The 25565-nt window shown below is 51.8% G+C and overlaps 8 protein-coding genes and 1 non-coding gene across 9 annotated transcripts; 3 read left to right on the forward strand and 6 right to left on the reverse strand.

The window, feature by feature from the left end:
- Nucleotides 1-33: 33 nt before the first annotated feature.
- NCU04597 (mitogen-activated protein kinase MAF1) lies at nucleotides 34-3521 on the reverse strand. The gene is made up of 2 exons (XM_953747.3): nucleotides 2475-3521; nucleotides 34-2381 (listed from the first exon to the last, which is right to left on the reverse strand). Exons 1-2 carry the CDS (start codon nucleotides 2478-2480, stop codon nucleotides 1212-1214), a joined length of 1176 nt encoding a protein of 391 aa, XP_958840.2. The 5' UTR covers nucleotides 2481-3521; the 3' UTR covers nucleotides 34-1211.
- Nucleotides 3522-3532: 11 nt separating this feature from the next.
- On the reverse strand, nucleotides 3533-5929 carry NCU10618 (AP-1 complex subunit theta-1). Its single transcript, XM_001728175.2, has 5 exons — nucleotides 5478-5929; nucleotides 5379-5412; nucleotides 5179-5296; nucleotides 4837-5111; nucleotides 3533-4664 (listed from the first exon to the last, which is right to left on the reverse strand). Exons 1-5 carry the CDS (start codon nucleotides 5486-5488, stop codon nucleotides 4635-4637), a joined length of 468 nt encoding a protein of 155 aa, XP_001728227.2. The 5' UTR covers nucleotides 5489-5929; the 3' UTR covers nucleotides 3533-4634.
- On the forward strand, nucleotides 5900-8283 carry NCU04596 (gamma-cysteine synthetase regulatory subunit). The gene is made up of 3 exons (XM_952771.2): nucleotides 5900-6618; nucleotides 6688-6864; nucleotides 7045-8283. The coding sequence occupies exons 2-3, from the start codon at nucleotides 6839-6841 to the stop codon at nucleotides 8018-8020; spliced, it is 1002 nt and encodes a 333-aa protein (XP_957864.1). The 5' UTR covers nucleotides 5900-6618; nucleotides 6688-6838; the 3' UTR covers nucleotides 8021-8283.
- Nucleotides 8135-9414, reverse strand: prk-11 (protein kinase-11). Its single transcript, XM_952770.3, has one exon. The coding sequence runs from the start codon at nucleotides 9270-9272 to the stop codon at nucleotides 8373-8375; it is 900 nt and encodes a 299-aa protein (XP_957863.3). The 5' UTR covers nucleotides 9273-9414; the 3' UTR covers nucleotides 8135-8372.
- Nucleotides 9415-9682: 268 nt separating this feature from the next.
- NCU04594 (4-carboxymuconolactone decarboxylase) lies at nucleotides 9683-11493 on the forward strand. Its single transcript, XM_952769.3, has 3 exons — nucleotides 9683-10983; nucleotides 11187-11232; nucleotides 11286-11493. The coding sequence occupies exons 1-3, from the start codon at nucleotides 10342-10344 to the stop codon at nucleotides 11327-11329; spliced, it is 732 nt and encodes a 243-aa protein (XP_957862.2). The 5' UTR covers nucleotides 9683-10341; the 3' UTR covers nucleotides 11330-11493.
- A 1462-nt stretch (nucleotides 11494-12955) lies between these two features.
- On the reverse strand, nucleotides 12956-13071 carry NCU15617. The gene has a single exon (XR_897932.1). It is a non-coding gene; the product is annotated as a 5S ribosomal RNA (ribosomal RNA).
- A 4542-nt stretch (nucleotides 13072-17613) lies between these two features.
- Nucleotides 17614-19352, forward strand: NCU04593 (Lcc9; the record flags this gene model as incomplete). The annotated part of the gene is made up of 3 exons (XM_952834.3): nucleotides 17614-17949; nucleotides 18005-18150; nucleotides 18200-19352. 3 exons carry the CDS (start codon nucleotides 17614-17616, stop codon nucleotides 19350-19352), a joined length of 1635 nt encoding a protein of 544 aa, XP_957927.3.
- An 853-nt stretch (nucleotides 19353-20205) lies between these two features.
- On the reverse strand, nucleotides 20206-21576 carry NCU04592 (3-oxoacyl-(acyl-carrier-protein) reductase). Its single transcript, XM_952833.2, has one exon. It carries the CDS (start codon nucleotides 21269-21271, stop codon nucleotides 20381-20383), a length of 891 nt encoding a protein of 296 aa, XP_957926.1. The 5' UTR covers nucleotides 21272-21576; the 3' UTR covers nucleotides 20206-20380.
- Nucleotides 21577-21828: 252 nt separating this feature from the next.
- On the reverse strand, nucleotides 21829-24525 carry NCU04591 (pentachlorophenol monooxygenase). The gene has a single exon (XM_952832.3). It carries the CDS (start codon nucleotides 24324-24326, stop codon nucleotides 22287-22289), a length of 2040 nt encoding a protein of 679 aa, XP_957925.3. The 5' UTR covers nucleotides 24327-24525; the 3' UTR covers nucleotides 21829-22286.
- Nucleotides 24526-25565: the final 1040 nt, after the last annotated feature.

The raw sequence follows: 25565 nt of genomic DNA on the forward strand, positions 1-25565 counted from the left end.
TTCACCACAAGCATGTTCGAAACGTTTACCCGAGGAGCTACTTATTCATGCTTTGTGTTTCCGTTGCGAGGTGCTGAGAATACTTTCTGTTACAGCAACTCAATTTGCAAATCAAAAGCTATTAAAACTACGTAATTCAGTAGAGTAGTCATTCCGTCGTATTGCCCTGCCATGCCATGCCATGCCACACTAAGCGTCGTTATCATCGTTGCCCTTTGTCAGGCTTGTCCTCATCTATTCTCGTAGATGCTTCCCGTCTGTAGCAATCTGAAAGGCGCAAAAACCCCATATCAGTAGCCATTACACAGACTGTTTGATTGTTTGTGTTGAACCATTTCCGTTCGTCACAAAAGACATTGTTCGTGGAAACCCGCATTACTCTCAGTAGTAAGAGTAGAATAGAGTAGTTGGAAAGTACTCCGCGCAAAGTCAGTAAGTATAGCAGCAAAAGAGCAACGTAGCCGTAAACGTAACCATACCGCTATCCACCCGGAGCGTTATCCAGAATTGTAGTCTCTCTCACCGACCTTCTGAAAACCCAGGACAAATGATCCAATCCCCACGACTATTTCCTTGGAGCCATAGATACTCGAACAAGGAAAACAAACCCCACAAAAAAGCAAAAGACGTGTTATTGCGAAATTCCCACAGTTATCCCCAAAGAGCACACGAATACGCCGTCGTGAACTCTCTCCAATGCATTGCTGGCCAACTTTCATAGGCGGATGTTTTGAGTCAATCCATGCCTCCCACCCATGTCTTAACCCAAACCCCATTGAGGGAGAAACATTCTACCGTTTCCCGTGTTGATGTATAAGCTAGCCAGCCAGATTATACCCATTGTCATGTGATGTTGTGCGTGGAAGCAGTGATACAGCACGGGTGCTGCTAGAAAAGTGGAAGGAAAGAAAATCAACGAAAGGCAGATCAATGAAGAAAACGAACCATGTACACGCAAAACAAAGGTAAGAAAAGAGAAAAGGGAAAAAGACACCAACAAGAGAAGAAAATGCGAGCGCGAACCAACACCATGGTATCTCGAAAATCAGGAGCCTCTCACGCTCCCGTAGGCTCGCGCGCAATGAGGCTGTCGTCAAAAACAAAAAAGAGCAAAAACGTAGCAGATTAGCGTGTATAACATGACGGCCACCTCGACGACTGTCATTAGCGTCCTAGGTCTTCAAGGACTAGCGGAATGGGATTGACATCGTCTAAACATCAATCTCCATCCTCGACGCAATATCCTCACTGACTCCCCGGTACGGAACATTCTCAGAGCGCCATCCACCCTTGGCGGCCGAAGCTTGACTCCGACCACCATTAGTGTTCTTGTTGTCATGGTCATCTTCTTCCGCGTCTTCGAGGTCTTCGTCCTCGTCATAATCCCCCAGGCTCTCAATATCATAGTCATCATAATCGTCATCGTGATAGTTGCAGTTGACGTCACCGTCAGCATCGCGATTCCATATTAGACCATCATCGGCCTCCATGTCGTCGTCATCCGCCATGACGCGCTCGGCAAACTGGTCTCCGAGCCAGTACCTTGCGCGCTTGTTGGCTCCGGCGTCGTCGAGCTCCTCGTCGATCCCGTAAAGGGCCCTGCGCGGCCGCACAAGCCCGCCTTTGGCCGAGATGATGGCGTGGTGACCCGGTATTCTCGGACTATGGGACATGACCGGCATCCCGCGCACGTAAAGGTAGCAGACGCGCTTGAGAGTCTTGTTGAAGAAGAAGTAGTGGAGGGCCCAAATGGCGCCTTCTTCCTCGTCAAATGGGGCGTCGGCCGGTTGGTACGAGAAGATGGAGCAGTCCTTGAGATCCATCTCTTTATCGATGGATGCCCACATGCCAGGGCCCCAGACGGGTGACATGGCGAGGCCTGAGGAGCCGAAACTCGAGGCGGCGGCGGGCGAGGTGCCCATGCCAGGGATTGTGACGTCTAGGAAAGATGAATTGGGCCGCACGCTTTGCAGAGTGCTATCTATGTGGGCCATGACGCGGCGCAACTCTTTCTCGCGCTTAAAGTCGTCGGGTCGCAGGACATTGGAGAAGTCGTAGTCGGGATGCGACGCATTAAGAGTGGCTATTAGGTATGCGTATGTGTTTCGGTTGGCCTTTTCGTTGAGCGAGCCGAATGGTGAAGACCGCTCAAAGTTGACGGTGTCGGCGATTGAATCGCGCTGTGGTGGTGACAGGGACTTGCCAAACTTGATGAGGTTGTCATGCTGAGTTTGGAGGGACTGTTGGATGTTCTTGTAGAGGCGCTTGTCGGAACCCGCAGCCTTGGTGGTGTATAGATCGCAGCTGCCGGTGATGTGACAGTCTGGTGTGTCGAAGTTCAGGGCGCTCGTCACAACATCTATCGCAGGAAGAGATAGAAACTGTGAAAGGGTCAATATTGCTTTCGACGATCAACCACTCCTGGTATTTGGAGGGTAGCGGTGCCCGGTTCGACCGGTGCGACGTATACTTGCCTTCATTTTGCCGATGGTTGCGATGGCATGCGACTCGTGAAGGTGATGTGACAATTAGGCAGTGGTAAAAGCCGGGAGGCGTTTGGCCGTTGGGGTAGTGATAAAGATGATAGGTATTCGCAAAGTGGTGCGACGAATAAATCGGAGACGGTGAGAGTTGCAACAAAGGCGATGAACAAGTGGCAGGCCCAGCTCCGCAAACGTTGTGGTTGTTGGTTGGAAGCGGGAGGGGTCGAGCGATCGCCAGATGGGACTTGTTTGAATGTGAGGTGAGTTACCGCAAGGATATTATTAGTGTTTGTAGAGAGTCAACCAGTAATTCTTGATCCCGGGTCGATCCGTGATGGCGCAACAGATTGATGCGAAACGTTGTATGTTATGGGTGTTGTTGTTGTTGTTCGTCGGAAAAGGCGGTGCGGAGGAAGTGGGAACAGGGTGTGGTAAACGGGGGATGATGTGACCAATCTAGGTCCTCCGACGAGTCCGTGAGTTCGGGGGGAAAGCGGTTATGGAAATCCTGCCTATCAACTCCCAGATCAAGTCTTAGGTATGAACAAAGACAGGGACACGGGATGTTATAATGTCTAGCGCGATGTCGAGTACAGATAGTGAAAAGGTGTAGGTGGTTGTACACAGTAGATAGTTAGAAGTGGGGTTTTTGATGTTGTTGATGTTGATGTAAGTTTAGCGTGAGGAGAAATAGGGGTGACGATATCGTCATATATCGAGTGATGTCCTGCTGTTTAGTTGAAGTGAGGTTCAGATCAGTTTGGGAAACAAAAAGTGGGAAAAGTGGGAGGAGGGACAACTTGGATAAATCCCATACATGTAGTGTATGATGTTCTTTCCAATCCATCCGAATTGAATCCAAGGGGACCGCCGGTTATCGGGTCGGTATAGTGAGTGTACAGCCATCATGCTTCTTCTGTGTTCAGCTTGGCTCCAGTCAGTCCTCTTGTTGGTCATTGATATGTTCCCTTGGTGCCCCGGCTGCGGTCTCGCTTTCCATCGATGGCTCGTTACCTATCTGACGTTCCTTCCAAGCCGTGCCATCAGGGCCAGAGCCGGTTCGCTGACGCTGACAGTAACAGGTGGGTGGCCTTTCGGGTGAGTGGCCTGCTTGCGCCAGCCCACGTTGGCCTTGGCTCGCTGGGGATTGCTGGGGTCGACCCGCCTAAACCCCGGTCATGCGCCGCTGGCTCCTCGAGTCGGGTGGAGTCGCACCCCCTAAGTGATCGGCGTTCCCTTGTCACCACCAAGTCTCCATTCCCACTCACTCCCCTCCGCCGTTCCGCCTGGAAGCCTCCAGTCAGTAATCGCAGTGCGTTCCACTTCCTGTGTGTCAATGTGTGTCCCGGCCTGAATGCTGCTCATCAATGTTAATTGTCAACCACAACCACCTGACGAATAGAGTCGTCTCAACCCTCCACGAGCGTTGCTTCCAACGTCGATGTGGACAAACCTTTCCTTGGTGGGCATCAAGGTAACGCCACCCCAACGTCTCCCGAGCGAATCGATCTGTTTCTGCGCATACACCCGATGTGTGAGGTCATGAACAGATGGATCGGTGTTGGCAACGCGTCGTTGAATCGTTGTTATCATTAAGCACATCGCCGAGGCCATGCCCAGTGTACCGGATACGCATTCCACTTGGTTTCCTCCCATCATCGTCCATGATTAGGACACTAGTGGTGTATCCGGTCTCCGAGTGGCTCAGTTTTGGCAGCTCATTAATCTACAATGCCCATATCTATATGATTAAGGAAAGGGAGTTTGCTCCCTCCTAATGGGTGACTGTAGCCCCGACTTCCTGCCACCACACCACACTCTGCTTCCCCTTCTCTCGGCGCGATTATTATTGTCCTCCCTGGTTGCATATGCTGTACTCTCGTGCTTCGGGTCGCCCCTCTCGTCTGTCCATCCGGTGCCGTCACCTATCGGAGGGACTGTGGTCGCTACCACAGCTTCAGAGAATCCCGGCCTGCTTGAGTGCGTTGTTTATTTCTTCCAAATCCTGCATCAGGAGGTAAAGGTATGCATTAGCGTATGCTGTTGGGGTAAATAAATGTCGACCATTGGCAATCGCAAGTGTTTGAGGGGACCCGGTTCGGTCGGTCGTGATGATGGAGAGAAAAAGACACCACAAAGCTTGATCAGCCTTTACATGATCTTTGTGACTTCATCCTCGACCTGAGGAAGTGCAATAAACGTGTCAGTGAGCGCGGTGGTTTACGGATAGGGATTGCAACAAGGGGGGGGGGGGGGGGGGGGGGGGGGGAGCGTGTAGGCGTAGCGACGCGGGAAGAAGGCAAATTCTGTCCGGGCAAGCGGTCACGGCTCCAAGTCAAATGCTTGTACGCACCTCCATGTCCTCTAAGGCGTCTTGTTGCGATATGCATCGTAGGACATTCTTCTTGCTGCTTTCCTGCAACTCTCCCGCCAGCAGGAGCTCGTCGAGGATGTAGTAGGCTTTGGTAAAGGAGAAAATGATGTCGAGCTCGCAGACGTTGCCGTAGTACTTGTCCATCTGCTCGACATAGCGATGGATGATCTCGAGGGTGATCAGCTCGTTGTCCTCGGAGGAGCATCCGGCGATGAAGAAAAGCGAGGCATATCGGCGGTAGACAATCTTGGTATCTGCAGACGAGCAAAAAGACAGTTAGTTAGCCCTATGTTGCGATCCAGGAGAATTGGCGGAGCTTGCCTTTGTATTCGAGAAAGTTGCACATGCGAGTCCTCCTAGCCAGGACAAGCTGGGAAACGTCCTTGACGATCTTGGCCTTGTCCTTGGGAGACAGAGTGGTGAACCATTTGGCCAGGCGCTGGATATTTGACGTGCGGTTAGTCGGGAGAAGGACAGCGTGGTTGGGGACGAGAGCAACGCCCGCGGCGGGCAAGACGCACCACTTTGCCCTGGCGCGAGAGGAGGATTAGATAGCTGCAGAGCTCCGGGTCAGCTTGACTTCATTGTGAATAGCAAGATGGCGACTGTCGGGCGCATACTGAATAGCCATGATGACGATGATTCCATCAACTACCCGGGATCACGTTGAGCGGGAGTCGACAATGTGATCATGGAGGTGTTGTCACGGGCGGGAAATTTGACAAGGACACCACGCCGACAGCCTGGACTCCTCCCGCCTGGAGCTGTCCAAAGGGGCGGGACGACGGCCGTCCAATGTGCCTGAAGAACCAGACCCAAGGCAAGTGGGGCTCTACCCGATCCTAGAGACTATTAGTGCATCTGGCACTTCTCGTTTTCAGAGGCTTCTTTAGTGGTCTTATAGTGGATGATGTGCTCCTGAGTTGATCGAGGCTTAACATGGGAGTTCGTTGATCGTCTAACTGTCTATGTACCTAACGACAATTGAGTTGATTGACTTTTTATCTTCTGCTGATCCCATGTTGCTGGGCAAACCACTTAACGCACACAAAATCTCAAGGACGGATCAAAAGGGAAGCCCTTTTCTCATTAAACCCCCTCAGTCGTAGCGGGCGTCTGGTTCATTTTTCTATCATCTTCTGCCGGCATGACTCAACTAGTTCTCTTCCTCAGTGTTGGTGGCTGCAACAAGCGAACATGACCTACTAATCGTGGGAGAAGTACAAGGCTCCCCACGTTCACCGGGCAGTTCCTCACCTAACAAGACATCCCGTTCCTGTCAGACCTTCTGGTTGGCTGTTGCTTTCTTCTCCTTCTACGGCATCCCGCGCATATCTACACCAAAGTGTGGTTGAGAACGCAACCGACAGTCATCAGATGCCGAAGCTGGCATAGCTGCCGTTGACATTCTCGGCAATGTCCGCGACGTGCATCTCCGACTCTGACAAACTTGCTTGAGAGTCCGCACTTGTTCTTGCTCATGGCGCCTTCCCTGGGAGTTGCGTGTAGAGCCATGCTTCACCTAGCGCAAGGTCAAAATCCGAGAGTCGGATGATGACCTCTCCGATTTATGGTCTGCGGACATCCCACATTGCGAAAACTCCGTCTAACCTCTATCCTGGGTTATGTTCTTGGTCGACGACGGATATTCATACTTTTCCAAACTGATGTTCCCCTGTGTCGTTACAGCTGCCTATCTCTGGCAACACCACCCTACCATCGGCGTTTGTGGTGATACATATCATCACAAGCTTACAAAAGGTACCTTCATACTCCCGAATCGAACCACCCCCGGACCCATGCCAGTAAATCATTAATAATCGGTTCTAGGCTCCATTGAACCAAATAAGTCGTACCCCACTATCTAGTCCAAAGTTCAAGAGGTAGAGAGATTCGTCTTGCGCCTGGCCAGCGTTTTAACTTTTTTCTACCCATTTCCAAAAGAAAAGAAAAAAAAAGGTCGTCAACATCCTTAGCAGTCATGACCAAGTTAATACTTTCTACCGGGTATGTCCGTCCTTCTCTTCATTGTGTGGCTCCGGTCTCAAGTATGATGGTGTAGGGCAGGGCAGGCCATATGGTTTGTCTCTTGTCCCTAGCTGTGCGACCTCGCTCGAAAATAGGCAAGATAGCCATCTCTTAGACCCAATCACTAATTGCGTGCTCGAACTTTTTTTTCTCCTTCAGAAACATCATTTCCGGCGGGCCCTCCATTGTTCGCAAGCCCGGCGCATCCAACCTCGAACTCGTAAACTCTCTGAAAGTCAGCTTCCAAGATGCGCAACTAGACTACGCCGACGAGATTGAGAACCTGAACGCGAATGGAACGACGAAGACGACGACGACTACGACCAATGGCACCAGCAATGGCGTCCACGAAGCCACAAATGGCGATAGCAACACTACCGACCCCGTAGCAGGCCCGCTCTACTGGACGGCGCAAGACCAGAAAAACAATACAATCTTCGTGCCCCGCATCGACTGGGAAACCGCCGCACTCTCTGAAGAGCGTTCGCAGTACGACATTACCGTCAAGATTTTCTTCCTGCCCACTACAACGCCCGACGTTTCCAGGCGGGCGCAATACACAACCGAAGCAATGGAGCTAGTGCTCAAAGAGCTCGGAGGGATCCCAGACGTCGACCTGCTCGTCGTTTCCTTCCCGGGCATGTCCTTCGACGGCGACTGCGAGTGGGAGGCCGACAAGCTGAACGCTTCGCAGGGTGACGACGAGTCCGAGATTGCGACTTGGCAGGCGGCCGTCGAGGAGCTGCACCGCCAGGGACTGGTGAAAAGGCTAGGCATATCCGAGTTTGGCACCGAGAAGCTGGCGCGGTTCATTAAGCGCGTGGCAATCCCGCCGGCGGTGGACCAAATCAACCTCAAGAACTGCTGCAACGTGCCGCCGCCGCTGGCGACGCTGGCTAAGGAACAAAATGTGGAGTTGTTGGTGCATAGCGATTGCACGGACATCTTGCCCGAGGGAACGCTGAGGGAACTCCTGGGCCCGCAGGGTGCTGGGCTTCTGGCTGACCCAGCGACGGGCAGCGGCGGCTTGACGGGAAACCTCACGCCACAATGGGTGATTAAGTACACGGCTGTGGTGAAGAATAGGGGCGTGATTGAGAATAAGGGATACTTTGCCGGTGCCGAGTTGAACTGAGGCACTCGCTCTAAAATACTTGGGGGGGTAATAGAACCGCATACAAAACCGACCTATATAGCTGCTGCATATTGTGTAGCTGGGTCCAAGGGAGTTTTTGGATGGGACGGGTGGCCAGGCAGGCAAGCAGGCATTCTGATTCTATTGATATTAATACCAATTGCGTTCGTTGTCTTCGTTGCTTATGAAAATGGCGTTTCGATTTGCATGAATGTATTGCAACTTCACTTTCCTTTCCAGCGCGCGAGCTCCGCTGTTCCAACTCATCATTATAGCAAAACTGTTCTTGTATGTGTATAAATCCATGGGTATCTTTTCTCGCCTTGTTGTCGCCAAAAAAAGGTGTTGACCATTACCCAATCATGCTCCTCTTCCTCCCACGCATCCTCACATCCTCCAACTTATGTAACACAGACGCTCCCTTCTTGAAGCTCTGCTTGTATGACTCCAGCAAGTGCTCAAACAGGTTCTCCGCCCGGGGGTGTGTGCTCGCGAACGCCCTCTCGAGGACATACAAATCCGTCGCCCGGTCTTCGTCCGACTGGCTCTGGTTCGCCAAGCCAAAGTCAATGATCACCACGTCTCCCTCCAGCAACTTGGCCTTTTCCTCTTCTTTGCTCACTCCATTCGTCTGCTCGCTACTCGTCGTCTTGTTCGTGTGTGGCCTCAACATCATATTACTAGTCGTCAAATCTCCATGCACCACACCCGTCCTATGCAGCCCCGCTATCGCGGCCCCGATCCTCTTCATCAACTCGATCAACGGTCCTTGATCTTGCTCCGCGGCTGACCTTTCCTCCTCCTCATTCTTCGGCCTCTGCCCCAACCACTCGTTGATCTTCACTCGCACCGGCGCACCCTCAATCCATTCCACCGCGATCCAGCCCGCCGCCGCGTTCTGGGCGTACACGGCAGGCACGGGAACGCCCTCGCGCCGGCACCGCTCGAGGACTTTGGCCTCGAAGGCGAGGCGGGCTTTGGTCAGGCGGGCGTCGAGAACCGGGTGCCGGTAGGGCTTGGGGGGTCGGTACTTGAGTGCGCAGGGGATGTCGGGAGAGAAGAAGGTTGTTTTGTAGAGACGGCCTTCGGCGCCTTGTGTGATGAGGGTGGGAGGGGCGGCGGAGGGGTGGGTGAGGATCGGCGGGAGGGGGAATTGGTGTTCTTCGACAACCGCGGGGGCGGCGGTAGAAGTTGAGGTTGAGGTCGCCATTTTGCGCTTTTTGGTGGGGGGTGATTGAGGAGAGGGGTCCATCAATCTGGCAGACTTGTTGTTGTTGACAACGTCGTAAAGGGCTGGGTGTGCGATTGAGTGGTAGTATCTGGTGAGGTTTGTTGCGCTTCGGTTAGGTTGTGTCGTTGTGCCCTGGGCTGTGTTTGATTATCGCGAACTTTTGTTTTGGCGGCAGTGGGCTTCCTTGTCTGCCAAACATTGCGCTGGAGGGGCAGAGGGGCACCGGACATTGTTGCTGGGAAAGGAAAAGTGCCAAGCTTTCACAACTTAAGAGCTCCACACAGGGTAGGTAAGCACAGGGCAATATTGTTAACACTGTGCCGCTGAATCAACAACACATGAGCGGCCGATTGGTGAGTGATCTCGACTCTGACCAATATTTCGAGATCAACGTTGATCAACTACTCGACTTGCACAAATGTCACATCGTTACCGTCTCCTGAAACTTCACTGTTCTTCATATGTTGACAACAACAAAAAGTCACTTAGGGGAGATACTCACTCCGAAACAGGCGCCAGATTTTCTGCGCAAGGACAAACCGATCCAAGTCTTTGTCCATCTGTGAGGTTGTCTTCACCTGTCCACTATCTGGAGGATCTGCGGCTTCGGACTGCGATATTATCTCCCATTGTATTTGCCGAATCTGTTTCAGAGCATCAAATGAGACCAAATGTTCCTCAACGGCCAAGCGGCTAGACAATCATAGCGTTCACGGCCAGTCCGAATGATGAGATTTGAAGTCAAAGACATATACCTCGGTGTTCGAACATCCAACCGCATATTTTTGACGATCAGGTTGTGATATTCAGGCCGGTACCTCGCATCAGCTGGCTTAGTTGTTGACGTTGATGCTCCGGGCCCACGTCCACTTGCCGACCCCTCCTTCCGAGCGGCAGACAGGCGGGCAAGAGATTCCCCGCAACCCCCGCTGCCGACCGCCGGCCCCCAGGTACGGACCTGCGTCACCGGCTTCAACAAGCCGATGATACTACCACAGTACTCGTGCATTGCAGCTGTCAAGTCATCAAGCTTGTATTTCATTCTATCCGTATTCTTCTTTCTATTCTTCCCTTCTGCATCTTACACTCAATGTCCATCTCCCTCAAACATCTCTTCCGTAGTTCACTACCACACCGGCTATCATCCTCTTACACACGACTTACACGACTTCCGTCGTCACCACTCACCAACACCACCAGATCACTCACCACCACCCCACCCACCAAAATGCGTCTCCCCTACATCCCCAACCCCCCACCCACCTCTTCGGACGCCGAACAAGCCATCGTCGACCGCATCACCGCCCGCCGCGCCCCCCGTCCCCTCCAACCCTTGGACCTGACCCTGCTCCACTCCCCGCCCGTCGCCGACGGCTGGAACTCCTTCCTGGGCGCCATCCGCACGCAAACCCTTCTTCCCGCCGACGAGCGCGAGCTAGCCATTTCCCGCGTGGCCGTCTGCAACGGCGCCTGGTACGAGTGGCACCACCATGCGCCCCTGGCCGTTCAGGCGGGCGTCAGCGAGGGCGAGGATGGTCTGGGCGTGGTCAAGAGGCAGGAACCGCTGCTGATTGAGGAAGGGGACCAGAAGAAGGGAGGGTTGAACGAGAGGCAGTGGGCGGCGGTGTGCTTGACGGATGAGATGACGAGGAATGTCAAGGTGCGGGATGAGACGTTTGAGAGGGTTAGAGAGTTGTTTAGCGAGAGGGAGGTGGTGGAGTTGACTGCGATTGTGAGTACTGTTTTTTATGGGTTGTGTCGTCATAATGAGGGGGGAAATTCGGAAAGATGCGGACGAGTGAAGAAGGAAAGGGTGAGGGAGGTGTGGGTGAGAGTGAGATATGAGAGACCTTTAAAGGTCGAGGAGTCCGGGAAGGTGGCAAACAAAAGGCCGTGTCGTGAGCTAAGTTTTAAGGGCTAACACCGACTCACTAGATCGCTTGCTACAACTGCGTGAGCCGTTTCCTTGTTGCGCTGGATGGTAAGTCTTTTCTTGTGGCTTTTTGGGACCCCAATACTAATCATATTGTGCAGTTGGAGAGAGAAACGGCACTGGTCCGGACGATGCGGCTCACTGATAAGGGCGATATATCCTGGTGATAGTGGTGCTCCCTGAACAGTACAAATTGAACAATGTGATGACCGTCAACCTCAGTGGACCTTACATACTGTTTGCTTCTCGCAAACTGATCTGGTGCATTTAGAATTCTTCCTTTATTCACCAACACTTTTATAACTAAACTATCGACTTTAACCTCCTTATGTCGGCGAATGGGTTGAAGAATAGGTGAGCTTTCAAGTCTGAAACGAACATTTTTTCTTTCTGTCGAACGCCATCTCTTTTGGCACTGAGCTCATCGGTGCGGATCACCTTGGAATGCCATCAGGGATGCAATTTCTTGCATGAACTTTCCTCAGAACTCGGGGTCCATCTTGATCTACCGAGCTTACCGAAAACAACAATCCTCCGGAAGAGTCAAGGTATGGTGTACACTCATGAGACGCCCATACACTACCCCCAACTATGGAAGACGGAACGATTCAAAGACAAAGCATCCATTCAGCTCTTGGACGGTATCACACATGGTATTTCGGCCCAGTCACCAGTCATCAACCGAAATAAACGTCCGAACCGAACACAGGGAAAGCCACTTCCATGTTTCTTCCCTCCTCCAATCCTCCTGCCGTATGAGAGAAAGCGTGATGATTTGGTGGGGGAGTGTCTTCCTTGAATCCTTCAGCTCAGCTTTGCTCCCTCAAAACGCCAGGAGCAATAGGGATGCCACGAAGAGGAAAAGAGATGTGTTTGAGAACTGCCAGAAGACCAGAGGGGGTGAGAGAAAAGTTAGATGCTATAGCAGTATCTGATGGACAATGACGAGGACGCGATGAGGACGTTGGTTTTCTTTTTTTTTTGGTTTTCTTTTTTTCTTCTTTTTTTTTCTCCAGCATTGTGGATCTATGGGCGACTCAGCCGGCTAAATATGAATAATACGACTTGTTAGTTGAATGATCGGTTGGTTTTTTGGCCGCTGATATGCCAGAAGGGAACATAAGAGCGGGGGCGGGTTGTGCTGGTACAAGATGAAGTTGATGGGGTGAAAGGCAACGTATTGGGGACCTAGCATAGGTACTGGATAGAGGTACAATGGGGAGGCGGAGTTCCTCGTGGTTCAGTCGTGTCTTAAGAAGACAAACAAAGAATAACTGGCAAAGGGATGGGACATGAGGGGTGATGAGTGAAGCCAGCCTAGCTCAATATAATCTGTGATTCAGCCGTCTAACGACGATGATCGAGGGAGAGAAATCTCTTCGTCAACGTGGTTGACGAGAGCTTTTGTGGACTGCACCCGTCAATCCGGGTGCCACCTTCCCTGACACGAAATCCCACATTAAGGGGGGGGGGGGGGGGGGGGGGGGGTCAAGGGTTTGTGACTGTATCATCGATATTTTGTCATGACAACTACGAACGACATGATTGTATACGCAAGGAAGTATAGTACCTTGGTGAATGCAAAAGAGTTAATGAGTTAACCGTCACAGCTGGGTCCCACTGACGGGTTGCTAGAAGTTTCACTACGGCCAGATTTGTGTGCCATATACAAGAGGAAGAAAAGGAGAAGAATGAGGGAATAGCTAATGTAAAAAGAGAAATAGATATAAGGGCAAAAGAATCAAATGGCATGATAAAAAGAACCAGAAAAAACATACAACACCAGGGATTCGCTGGTCGTCACCGACCCAACTACTAGTCTGGCCCTCACTGGCTTATCTATGGGAGAGCGGACGGGATCCCGAGTTTTCCAGTGGGTATGGTCGTATGTATCTGTTATGCTTCTTTTTTACTTCTATAAAGCCAACGCAAATTGTGTGGGATACAGTTTTGAGGTACTGACATTATCTTGAGTCTGAACATTTCTGCATTTACAGCTTCTTAGTTGTGTGAAACGCCTTTTATCTGATATTCCTCGATAAGTATATGTGGATCCTATGGCATCTGCTTCTTGAGATGTTCGCTTACCGTGGGACAGCAATTCCGTAGTCGGGCCATAGACCAGGAACATATGGTGTTGACAGTTTCCGATGGCTGCTGACGATATTGAACCGGATCCTGGCGCAACATATATCCCTTTCCTTCTCTCTCCTTATTTCATGTCTAAGCCCTGTGATAAGATAGGGTAGCAGGAGTGGAGTGACAGAGTACAGCCACAACTGTTATCAGCTTGATGAGTGTCGGTGGAATCTCTTTTGGGTTATGTACCTTTGAAGACTGGTGCTATATCCGGACTTTACAGATCCCTTAACATTAAAGGGTCTCCACTACTTAGGGCGTGGCGTTCCCTATTGATGTATGAGACGTTTCATAAACCAGGCGCTTCTAGCCATGATATGTAGCTACGGCTGTGAGCATAGGTATGCCTGAAAATTTGACACTCTGCATGCCTAGACATCACATTTGGATATACCCTTCTTTCTTGGGAAGAGTTCTCTCCCGTTCGAACCCGATGTTTGGAATTTGGATATGCAAAGAAAATGGGTACCTGCGTGTAACGGATGTTGTGGCTTAACAGAGATGTTTACCAACTGCTTGAGCGAGGAAAGAGAGAGGGCAAGACAGTGAAGTAATTTCAAGGGCATAGACAACTCTGCCACCTTCGACAGCTCTGAAAGTCTGGAAGGCCTAATTTATTCACGTGAGACACTGAAGACTTGCAGTCACCCGTGTCGGGATAGCTACGCGCTGCTGTCTCCATTTCCTTCATTTTCTTTAGTTCCTTCATCCTCAGTCCTTCCTCCGCGCCTTGTTGAGCTGTAGGAAATATCCACATCCGTAGCTCGACGATAGGCATTGTATGTAGACGTAGTGTAACATATTAAATTCCGGTTTCTGTCAGTGTCGGGCACAGCCAGGCTGAATTGCAGTAGTGGAATGCGTCGCCGGTAGTATGCAATAGTTGGATAGATTTTGGCCTAGGTAGTCGAGTTTCACCACCTCTCGGGAGCTAATGTAAGGTACTGGATGATTTGGCGCAACCTCAAAATGCATTAACGTTGGCGTTGAGGCTGATTGTGTTTACGGGGTATGCATGTGAGGCGCTCACGCGGTCATGATAGCCTCGGGTTTCGGTCTCTTTGGATAATCTGCATCAAGGCCCGTTGACGCGAGTCTCAACTGCTGACGGGTATGCATGAGGGTTTCCGAGACACCACGACTGCTTGTCACGCCAGGGCCTTGGTGTTGATGCCGTAAATTCGATGTTAGGAGTGCAAGTCTTGGTGTATCTGGGTGCTTTCCAACACAAAAATTGTCAGCGATCGTACCTGGGATCATGGAGCTGTCGGCGTTTGGCTGTGGGATTAACTAGCTTTGCCGAACAGTTTTCGCTGTTTCTGATCTGAGTGAGCCCAAGTTCGGTGAGATATTCTGTACCCGGTAGGCTGTCACGGCAGTAAAGAGGTAGCTATGCACCTTTTGAAGATCTCAGAGTCAGGGGATGGCTTTGCTTCAACGAAGAGGTTGGTTTATCGAATGAGCCAAGCTTTGATTTTCTGTGGACTCTACCTATGGGTACAACTTTCTGCGTACTTCTAGTTCATTATGACTTGATAGTGTTATGGTATATCACGGCTAGGGCCTTGCGCTGTAGTGAAGTTAGAGTTGAGATCTCGGGAAAGATTGCGTCGGAGATTTTGAGTGAGACAAGAGAACGAACCAAGTTGCTGGGCCCATTACCCAGACTCATGATCCGTACCACCAAGGCGGTCAAAATGGAGTAATTCAGGCCAATCTTTCCATGAGATCCAAGGTAGTCCAGCAAAATATTCCCATAATCTCAATGCTTTTCATCGATAGCAAGCCGCGCCCACAAAGGCTGAGCCATGAAGAACAGCCAAATCCGAAAAAAAAACAGACGGGGAGCTACTGTTGCCCGGATAGTCGCTCACTTGCGGAACAGTTACACACCCGCCTGAATCAGGAATCTCTCCGTAGTGATATGTCTTTCGTATCCGAGTCCGGCATCGTGAGATGTCTCAGGCGCGCCGCTGCTGTGGCTCGAGCTCGCTCTGGAATCCCCAAGGCGACCGTCCTCTTCGGTTTCCGAGCCGCTGGCAGTGAAGGAGTCTCTGAAGTCAAGCAAGCCAGCAAACACACCAAAGTCAGCCACATTGCACGGTAGGTGGTCAGAAATCCCCGACGATAGCCCAGCGAGATGCCGGTCTGAATGCCGGTGCCCGAGACACCTGGCATCCTGTCCACTGATCTCGCTCCTCAACATCCATGGCGAACGCCTCCAATATCCCATTCCCTGCGGATAAAGGGAATAAGCTTTCTCATAGCCTCTATTTCTGCCTGGGCTGCGTGAAATATCGATCGGGCATGACCGGATTTGGGGAGGAATAGGCAGTCGAGCTTGGAGTTGTAACCCGCGGATCACGACGGGTGTTGACTAGGTCGAAGGTGGTGAACATGGACGGTTGAATCCCGGAGTGTCCGCAGCGTACGTAGGTAGATATACGCTAGTGAACCTATTCCTGCATCCTTGAAAGCACCTATGGATTGATTATTACTGTATGGCTGTTTGAAGCAGCGCGGTGATTGTTCCTTTAAGTTGCGTCTTCTCGTCACCAGATGTTTTGTGTTTGGGGGGAAAACACGAGGTTCCCATTCCGGGCAGTGGAAGAGCACTAATACAGCTCGACCAATGGGCTCTTGCGGGGCTGGGTATACGATACCACTTCTGCGGTTACGGCGATCCACAGGGGTCCCCCAGTAGGGTGACATTAACAGGAAGGGCAACGCGCCAAGCAGCGCCCAATGAAACTCTTCCCGAGCCTCCAACTCAACTTCACCTCATCTCTTCCTCGCTCTCTCTTCCACTTCCACATCTCTCTGTCTGCATCGACGACACTGCAACGTGGCAATGGTCCAACAAACAATTCATTTACCGTATGCAGACCCCTTGTCTTGAGCGAGCATGTACATTTTTCTTCTCCAGGCAATGACCCTTGGAATCGCGTCATCGGCAAAGAACACAGTCCCAACCCCAAGTGGAAGCATTCCCATGTTTTGTGCAAACACCCTTCTCGTGAAGCTCGAAGATCACTTTGAACCTGGTCGCAGCGAGGTCTAGACATCAATCGATGCCTGTAACAGAGCCAAAGATAGCTCACAAATTCCTCTGGAAAGTCCCATCGAAGACGAGCTCGCCCCGGTCTGGTTTGCTTCTCGTCTTCCATTCTCCCATCTGATGTGCCCTTCAGCCACCACTAGGTATCTACTCCATTTACTGAGCACCCTGACAAATGGCTAGAATGTTTATAGACCTCACGTGTTATCCCGCATTTTCCTCCTTTAGTATGGATACATCCTTCCTCTGTATGTATCCGAGCGCTCTCTTGGTGTTACTTTAAACCAAGTCTTACACACACCACATGTCATACGCCTCCTAAGCTTGTACAACTTCATCTTTCTTTCGTATGTGTACTGTTCAAGCGCCAGCCCGTACAGCCAGTATGTAGTTCCCGCCGCTACCCGGACGCTTAGATTATCAAGGACAGCACTTCGAAAAAAGCAGGCAAAGAACATGCTTGGGAGTTCGAAAACCGCCAGTCTTCACCTGGAACTGGAATAGACTACAGAATCTACATGGTTCTACCCAGTGCTTGAACCATTTTGGGTACAATATTGTTGGGGGAATTATCCTATTATGCGTCCATCTCTCACACAATGACTTTTCAAGTGTGGTCGGCATGTGGAAGCATTAAGTTTGTGACTATACTCTAGTTCTCTCTTCTGCACGTCTTCTAATCTGTCGCATAGTCACGCCTCTTCCAGCCAGCTCCAAACTCAACACCCAATCAAAAACAATTTCTGATTGTTACAGGTGCGCAGGCCCGTCCTGCAGCCATTCAATACTCTGATGCCTCTCAGCATGAAGCTGTTCATACCTAATCACCGAGCTGACAGCTTGGCTCTGCCTCTTTGGATCTAGAGCCGCATCCCGCAACACCCTCCTTGGGACAGTATAGACTGCAAGTGCAGCTATAGTGTGGGCAGCCCTCCTAATTAGGAAACTTATGATTACCCATCGTCCCATACCCCTGTGCTCGAATTGCATTATGAGCCACCATGTCAGCGGATACCACTTGAGTCTCTTGTGGATGTCCGTCCCAGCATCCACTCTATATCTTGTCGTTATTACTTATATACAGAGACTTCTCCCGTTCAAAAACAATGTCATTGTCCAGTCCCTCCATCCTGATTTACATTGTCAGGCTCTGAGTTGACCTTTACCCATCTTCTAATACCCTCTCCGTTGCCGATCTTTTGGCTTGACTCTTCCTTCCAACCGGGACCATGATGTGGTCGCTCCTCGTTTCCCTGGCATTGCTATGCTTTGGCACAGTTGCCAGGGCAGCAGTTGTCACCATCAACTGGAATGTCACATGGGTTTGGGCTTCTCCTGATGGCTTTGGAAGACCCGTCATTGGTATCAACAACCAGTGGCCATGTCCCAAGCTTGAGGCCAATGTTGGCGACACCCTCATTGTGAACCTCCACAATGGACTTGGTAACCAGACAACTGGTATTCACTGGCACGGTATCAACCAACTGCAAACTCCTGAGATGGATGGACCTAGTGGTGTTGTCCAGTGTCCGACCCCTCCTGGATCCTCGGTTCAGTACAAGTTCGTGGTAAGACATCTGTCTCTTCTGTTTTATAACTGAATTATGGCTTACATGGTCACAGCTTGATGAGCCCGGCACGTTTTGGTATCACTCTCACGAAAAGGGACAATATCCGGATGGCCTGCGCGGGCCCCTTATTGTTCAAGATCCCAATGACCCCTACAAGGGCAGGTATGACGAGGAGATTGTCTTGACTGTGTCCGATTGGTAAGTGTCCTTCTTAACTTGGGCCAGCAAGTATCTAATAATGTCATAGGTACCATTCTCAGAGCATCCCGCTTGTTCAGAACATGCTGTCTCCTGCCAACACGCGGTTCGCTCCACCATTCCCAGATACCATCTTGCTTAACGACAAGAAGGATGTCAAGTTCAACTTTGTCAAGGGCAAAACCTACCGAGTCCGTCTCATCAACATGTCCGCCTTTGCTTCTGCCTTCCTCTGGATCGACTCACACCCTCTCACCATGATTATGAGCGACTCCACCTACCTCCAAACCGAAACCGCCTACCAGTTACATGCCAGCTCCGCCCAGCGGTATGACTTCCTCATCTCCGCCATCGACCGCGACTCGGGCAATTACCCCATCCTCGTCGCTCTCGACATCAACCGGGACTTCCGCAACCAAACCCTCGCCCCTGCCTTCCCTCACAACCAAACTGCCTGGCTCATGATGGACGAAAACGCTCCCCTAACCCGTCCAACCAACACCATCGACGTCTGGCGTCCCGCCGACGACACGCACTTCAAACCTCTCGACAACCTCGCCATGGTCCCCGCCTACGACCACCTCGTCAAGCTCGACTTCCGCTTCTGCCTCGACGCCAACGGCTACCCGCGCGCCTGCCTCAACGGCAAGCCCTTCATCAGCCAAAAGGTCCCCTCGCTGTACACCGCCGCGACAGTAGGCGGGAACAACACCAACCCCCTCGTCTACGGCCAAATCAACCCCGTAGTCGTGAGAAAGGGGGACATTGTCCAGCTGGTGATCAACAACCAAGAAGCCGCGGGCCACCCGTTCCATCTGCACGGCCACAGCTTCCAGATCTTGGACCGCGCGAGGCCGTACGCCGGTGACTGGCCCGGCCGCGACGTCAACTACAACCCGGTGCCGAACCGGCGGGACACAGTGACGGTCTGGTCGTGGAGTCATGCCGTGTTGAGGTTCAGGGCGGACAACCCGGGCGTGTGGTTGTTTCATTGCCATATTGAGTGGCATGTGGAGATGGGCCTGACGGCGAGTTTTATTGAGGGGCCGGAGCAGCTGAGGGGGAAACAGTTCCCGGCGGACCATTTGGAGAATTGTAGGGTTGGAGGTGTGCCGACGAGGGGGAACGCGGCGGGGAATGAACTTGATCCGTTGGATACGACGGGTATGTTGACGATAAGTCCGACGGGTTATACTGGGTAGGTTTTCCTTTCCACTTTTTTTTCTTTTTTTCTTTTTTTTTTCTTTTTTTCTTTTTTTTTTTTTTTTTTTTTTTTTTCTTTTTTCTTCCTCCCGTGGAGAATTTGACTTGGCTGAATATATGTGATTGATGACTAACGAATCTTGTGTGCAGTGCTACATGGATTCCTCCTCCTGCTAATACTGTTTCTATGACACCTGGGAACTCGACTTCTCCTCTTGCCCGGAGGAGAGCGGCGTCGAGGGTTCAGCGTCGCGATACTGTATTTGAAAATAGCTAGCTGATCATCTAGACGAGCTGGGTTTATGGAATGTGACCTCCTTAAATCTGTAGCCGCTCAATTTTGGAGATTGGGTGGTTACTAGGTTGAGATGGAGTGTCCGAAGAATGACCATGGAGTGGACGACAAGTACCTACATGGGAGTAACGGGAGTTATACACTAGGGTATTCGGAGGTATCTTACGATAACGGCGTTTTTTTTTTTTTTTTTGTGAATAGGTCTTGGTTGGGCATCTGTTTCTTCGTCGTTCCCCCATTTTGTATACCTAATTCTAATACCACTTCTTGGCTACCTGCGTTCGGTATCATCGAGGTAACGTGAAATCGTGGTTGCTATGGACATTGGGTACCACAGTGCATGCATTTAGGGCCCGAGCATTCGTGGACTTCTTCTGTTTAGAGTATAAAGTAATACCTGTTGCTGCGCTCAGTTTTTTTTTCCCTTTCGTCGCCCTCACTACCCGCCCATTGCTGTCTTACCAAAGTAGGCCCCCTTCCCATCCATGCTGAGCCACGTCTTTTGAGGTGCGATGAGCTACCAGCGGCTAACAACACTCACCCGAATCCCCCTTATTCTGCCATCATCATCATCATCATCACCAGACGTCTGTCAAGCCGTACAAGTCCAATTTTGAAAAGAAAGTACGGTATTAATCATTTCATTACAATCATTACCCTAACCCAATGATTTTTTCCTTCATCCTTCCCCTCATCCCCACTTTCTAACCTTCCCAAAGCCTCTCACTCCCTTTACTCAGTAAAATCCGTGCTCGTGCACTCCTCCCTCCACTCCTCCATCTGCTTCTTCTGCTTCTCCTGCACCGCCGCCCAAATCTCATACGCATCCCGTCCAATAAGCAGTCTCGCGGGCAGTTCGCGGTCGGCATACTTGCCGTTCCCACTGAGGGCGTCGACAACAACAGCCGCCAGCTTCTTGGGGTCGCCAGGCTGCTTGTTGTTGGCCGCCTCCCACATGGCCAGCGTCTTCTTCATCTCCTCGCTGCCGTTGGGGCCCCTGAGCTCGGGAATCGTCCGGGCGGGATGGATCAGATGACCCTGGTCGAGGACGGACGTCCTGAAGTAGCCGGGCTCAATGCAGGTGACCTTGATGCCCAGGTGCTTGACCTCGCCCGTCAGAGCCTCGGACAGGATGGAGCACGCGGCCTTGGTGCTGCTGTACAGACCACCGCCCGGGGGACCGAGGTAGGACAGGATGGAGCCCACGTTCGCCAAGGTGCCGGCGCGCTGACGGCGCAGAACAGGGAGCACGGCGCGGCCGACGGCCAGCTGGCCGAGCACGTTGGTGTTGAACTGAGCGAAGGCCTCCTCGGCGGAAGCTTCCTCGCAGCCGCCGGCCAGGACGTAGCCGGCCGAGTTGACGACGATGTCGATGCGGCCCGAAACGTTCTTGGGGTGGGACACGATGCGGGCGACGGTCTCGGCGAGGACGGCATCGGGGGAGGTGACGTCCAGGGTCTCAGGAATGCAAAGCTCTTGGGAGGTCAAAGATTCAGGGATCTTGGCCGGGTTGCGAGCAGTGGCGAAGACGATGTCGCCTTGGGCGAGGGCGCGGAGGGCAATCTCGCGGCCGAGACCGGAGGAGGCGCCGGTGATAAGCCAGACTCTGGGGGTGGAGGACATTTTGATTGTGTGTTGAGGTGGTTTAGGGTAGAGTTGTTTGTTTGATGACGGATGAGAAGGGGAAGTGGGATGGAGAAAGGATGGATGTTCACTACAGTTGAACTCAGACGCAGGGACGTTCGGGGATGTAGCTTTTTATATTGTGGGTATCAGGCGAAAAAAGGACATCGGCTTGAATCCATCAAGATCCATGGAATTCAGGTAGTTTGTACATACCCGCATTTCAAAACCACAGCCCGGCCGCTGTCGTTCCCCGGGGATCCGAAGACCGAAGGGGTCCTGTGCGGCTACGCTACAGAACTTCCCCGACCGTTCTCCGGGGAACCAATTGGTGGGAGAGCGCTCCCTCTATCCGTGATAGGGGTTGTCAAGCTAGCCAAACTCCCCAACGGCGATCTTGGGGCAAGCTAGGAGGCTCCTTGTTGTCAAGGGTCAATGATTTCCACTCACCGTCATCCACGTGGTAGGCCGGCGCCGTTTGAAAATTTACTGTGTTGGGGTTCGGCGTGTAGGTACATATGTACAATTCAAATGTGATTGATGCAGTTTCCTGTGATGTCCATGTATACGTAGTATGTAGGCTGTCGGAAATATGAGGTACGCACGGATTGATGACAGGAAAAACAGATGGGGGAACAGGCACCCGGTGTAAAGAGACTCGTTGGCGAGTCAATTTTCCTTGTCCAAAATCTCCAAAGTTCATGATCAAAATGCTGAGCCAAATTTCCGTTTTGGGCTTCTCTGGTGTAAACACGTTGAGGGACAAGTGGAGAAAACAAAAAGATAATCAGGGGGATGGTCCCAAACACTAAACTTGGACGTCCTCTTTTTTTTCTTTCTTTTTCTTCTTCTTCTTTGCAATGCCGGCGGTATAGAAATTGGGGTTAGGTTGAGCGGAGGGGTTGGGAGAGTGGGAGCTGAGATGAGAGTATCGAAAATGGCAAAATAGGACTACCTTGATACATGGAAAAAGCAAAGAAAAAGAAAGATGAAAACAAGCCACGAAACGACTCCTTCAAAGACAAACTCTCGTCTCCCACTCCTTGATGAATTCCTGCAGTGACGGCAGATATCCAACGTGAGAAACATAGCCGTCAGGTCTCACCATGACATATCCCGCACGCCCATTGTCCAATCCAAGCACACCATGGACCCGACCACCTGGGTCCGTATATGTGGAAGCAACGGCGGCGCTCTTCCCTGTAGCTGTAGCTGTAGCTGTAGTTGTAGCTGTAGCTGTCTGCACCGGCTGCAGCTGACCATCGCCCGGGCGTTGTTGCCCCTGCTGCCCCGCGCTACTACCACGATCCTCCTCTGTAGCGTGGTAGTCGAAAATGCAGTGAACTGAGCACTCACTTTTGACCACCGCCAATACCCTCTCGCCTGCCAGTGTCAATCCCTCGACCGTCACCGCATCGCGACCTTCTGTTCCACCTATTCCGGAGAACAACAGCAAATGCCAAGACGCGCCTCGACAAAGTTGATGCAAGCTCGTTTCTTCGCTCTTTGCCAACAGGTCAGAAGCCGTTATCCCGCCATGAGATCGCCGCCCTAGCTCGATTACCTTTCCATCCGGCAATCGATCACCGCTGCTCACCTTCTCCGGCCGCAATGATAAGGATGAGGATGAGGATGAGGATGAGGATGACCATAACCATGACGACCAAGACGTGTTCACCCCATCACCACCACCGACCACACAACTCTCCCCCGCACTTGCCAACCCCGAATACGTCGTCCCAAACCCCGAAATAAACCCATAAAACCTCTTCCTAATCCACTTCATCCCAACCAGCCACGGCATCACCCACGGCAGCACCGTATTCCTCACTTTGAGGACCCACGAAGTCGCCGCTGCCGTGAAGCTAAAGATCCTATCCGTCCCCTGAAGCAGCGCCCTCCCCACGGGGTATCGCTCGGCGTGGTAGCTATCCAGCAACGCCTCCCTTGCCTCCTCCGTCAGTGAGTCCCGGTACTTGAGCACCGTCCCCAGCTTCCAGCCCAGATTGATGGCGTCCTGGATCCCCACGTTCATGCCCTGTCCGCCGGCGGGACTGTGGATGTGCGCGGCGTCGCCGGCCACAAAGAGTCGGTCGGACCGGTACGAGTTGACGCCCCGGTGGTGTAAGCGGAAGCGGGCGAGCCAGATGGGGGAGTGGACGGTGCCGGAGCCGGGAGGGGCGATGGAGTCCACGAGGGATTGGAAGTGCGCGAGGGTGGGGGGTTCGTGGGTTTGTTCACCGTGTTGCCGCTGCTGCTGTTGTTGCTGTTGTTCAGCAGCAGGGACCACAGGGGACCCTGATCCTGATCCTGATGAGTCCTTGAGGACGGAGCGGCCACCTGATGCAATGAGGCGGATGAGACCTTCCTCGCCCTTGCTCTCGCTGTGGGATGATTGAATAGGGAAGAATGCCAGTAGGCCAGTGTCGCCGAAACAAATGGTGAAGCGGTCCCGCGCAACGCTGGAGTTGCGTAGGCGGGCGTCGCAGAGGATAAAGTCTTGTGGGTAGGCGTCCCCGTCAAAGCTAAGGTTCTGCGCTGAATGTCGGACCAAGCTGTGCGCGCCGTCACAACCGACGACGTACTTGGATCGAACCGTGGTCTGAGTGCCGTCGGGCTTTTCTAGAGTTGTGGTGACTCCGTTGGCGTCCTGGACGACGCTCGTAGCAGTATAAGCCCGCTCAACCGCCTTGCCATAGTCGGCCAGAGACTCATCCAGGAACTGCTCGGTTTCGGCTTGAGAGACCATCAGAGGCAAAGGATATCTCGTGTCCGTGATGTCAAGATCATCCAAATTCATTCTGGCTACCAGTTTTCGGTTGATGTTCAACACCCCGCCACGGGTGATAGTACCTCTAGAGATGAGCTGGCCAACAGTTCCATGGCGATCTAGAAGCTCCAGAGTACGGGGGTGAACGATTAAGGCTCTGCTTTTCTCTGATCGGGCTGGGCTCTTGTCGATGATACGGAATGATACGCCTTGCAGAGCCAGTTCAAGGGCTAGAGTAGTCCCTACTGGGCCAGCTCCGACTATCAGGACGTCGCAGTGGTCCATTGGTGATTGTTGAAGTGAGGTGTTGTTTGCAATGGTTTTTTGGATGTGTATGAGATCAAAGACGATGATGATGTGATGTTGTCAATGTCTGGAGCGGAGAAGCTCCCTCTACCACTCACCGTTGATATTCACGATGCGCTTTGACATTTTATATAGGAGGTCAAGTCCGTAATGTCCAGAATTGTAAAGTCATCATCCCCATCTGGCATCTGACTCCTCCGGACATGTTCGGAAAGAGAGTCTCTTCATCACTGGTGATAGTCGGTTTTTTGACTGTCAGCTGGACACATTTACTCCGAGTTACATCCTCAGCAGGAAAAATGTCGCATTTCACGTCGTCGCTACCGGTAATTAACAAAAGAGCATTGCACACTATTGGATCGTAGTCATCATGGTCCTAGCAATCAATGGCTGAGTGCGGAAATCCCAGGAACTGGTCCGTTGTGTCCGACATTTTCCGCAACCAATTCGTAGAAAATAATGTACCACGCGAATCCTCGTATAGATGGCACTATTCACAGTATTCAGTTCTAAACCAATCACCGGAAATAAGCAAGTGACGAGATGGGAGGTTGGGGACGAGGGGAAGCAATGGAGCATTGAGATTTCCACCACTGGCAAAAGCGATAGTCCCCCAAAAGGCCCTTTGATATGCATGCCCTACTGGCAGAGAGCAGCAACATGCTCGAGGGAATGACAATTGAGGAGGCACGAGGTCGGACATCGGGGTGAACGGGGTCCGACGACAAGATGACAGCAGCGAGGTGACGCCGTCAAGGTACTCGGCCTGTGCAAGATGCCTGCCGGATGGGTGTTGTGCTGAGTTGCCGCCGGCTATCCGTCCAGACTTGCGTTTGCAATTAAACAGAGCTGACAGCTGACGGCTGTTCTACAGCTGCGACCTAGACCCCATTCTGAATTTCGCAGCTTGCACTCGTGCACAGACCAAGCCCAGGTACCTATTTAATATTCTCCTCCCACCCAAACTTTTACCTGGTTTTTTCTTCTTTTTTTCTTTAGCTCTCTTTGCCTTTTGGCTTAGATCAAGTGTAGTATCTGTTCTTTTCAGTTTAATCTCTGAAAGTACTCTACGGAGTACAATCGTGATTATTCTAATTTTTGTAACGCGGTCGGTTTTCCTCTAGGCTTGCCTATGATTACCTTCCACTGTGTCCCTGGTATTACACTGCCTCCAGGCGACGCGAACTACTACTACTTGTTTGTGCTCAACCTTTTCTT

Source organism: Neurospora crassa, linkage group V, assembly GCF_000182925.2.
Source record: "Neurospora crassa OR74A linkage group V, whole genome shotgun sequence".
NCBI lineage: Eukaryota > Fungi > Ascomycota > Sordariomycetes > Sordariales > Sordariaceae > Neurospora > Neurospora crassa.

Excerpts from the sequence above, each read along its gene's own strand:
- NCU10618 (XM_001728175.2), bottom strand. Across the intron at positions 5,297-5,378 it reads TCTCGCGCCAGGGCAAAGTG|CGCCTGGCCAAATGGTTCAC; the intron begins GTGCGTCTTGCC and ends TCAAATATCCAG. Across the intron at positions 5,112-5,178 it reads CAACTTTCTCGAATACAAAG|ATACCAAGATTGTCTACCGC; the intron begins GCAAGCTCCGCC and ends GCTCGTCTGCAG.
- NCU04596 (XM_952771.2), top strand. The coding sequence starts at position 6,839 with ATGACCAAGTTAATACTTTCTACCGG. Across the intron at positions 6,865-7,044 it reads AAGTTAATACTTTCTACCGG|AAACATCATTTCCGGCGGGC; the intron begins GTATGTCCGTCC and ends TTTCTCCTTCAG.
- prk-11 (XM_952770.3), bottom strand. The coding sequence starts at position 9,272 with ATGGACCCCTCTCCTCAATCACCCCCCACCAAAAAGCGCAAAATGGCG.
- NCU04594 (XM_952769.3), top strand. The coding sequence starts at position 10,342 with ATGTCCATCTCCCTCAAACATCTCTTCCGTAGTTCACTACCACACCGG. Across the intron at positions 10,984-11,186 it reads TGGTGGAGTTGACTGCGATT|ATCGCTTGCTACAACTGCGT; the intron begins GTGAGTACTGTT and ends CCGACTCACTAG. Across the intron at positions 11,233-11,285 it reads TTTCCTTGTTGCGCTGGATG|TTGGAGAGAGAAACGGCACT; the intron begins GTAAGTCTTTTC and ends CATATTGTGCAG.
- NCU04592 (XM_952833.2), bottom strand. The coding sequence starts at position 21,271 with ATGTCCTCCACCCCCAGAGTCTGGCTTATCACCGGCGCCTCCTCCGGT.
- NCU04591 (XM_952832.3), bottom strand. The coding sequence starts at position 24,326 with ATGGACCACTGCGACGTCCTGATAGTCGGAGCTGGCCCAGTAGGGACT.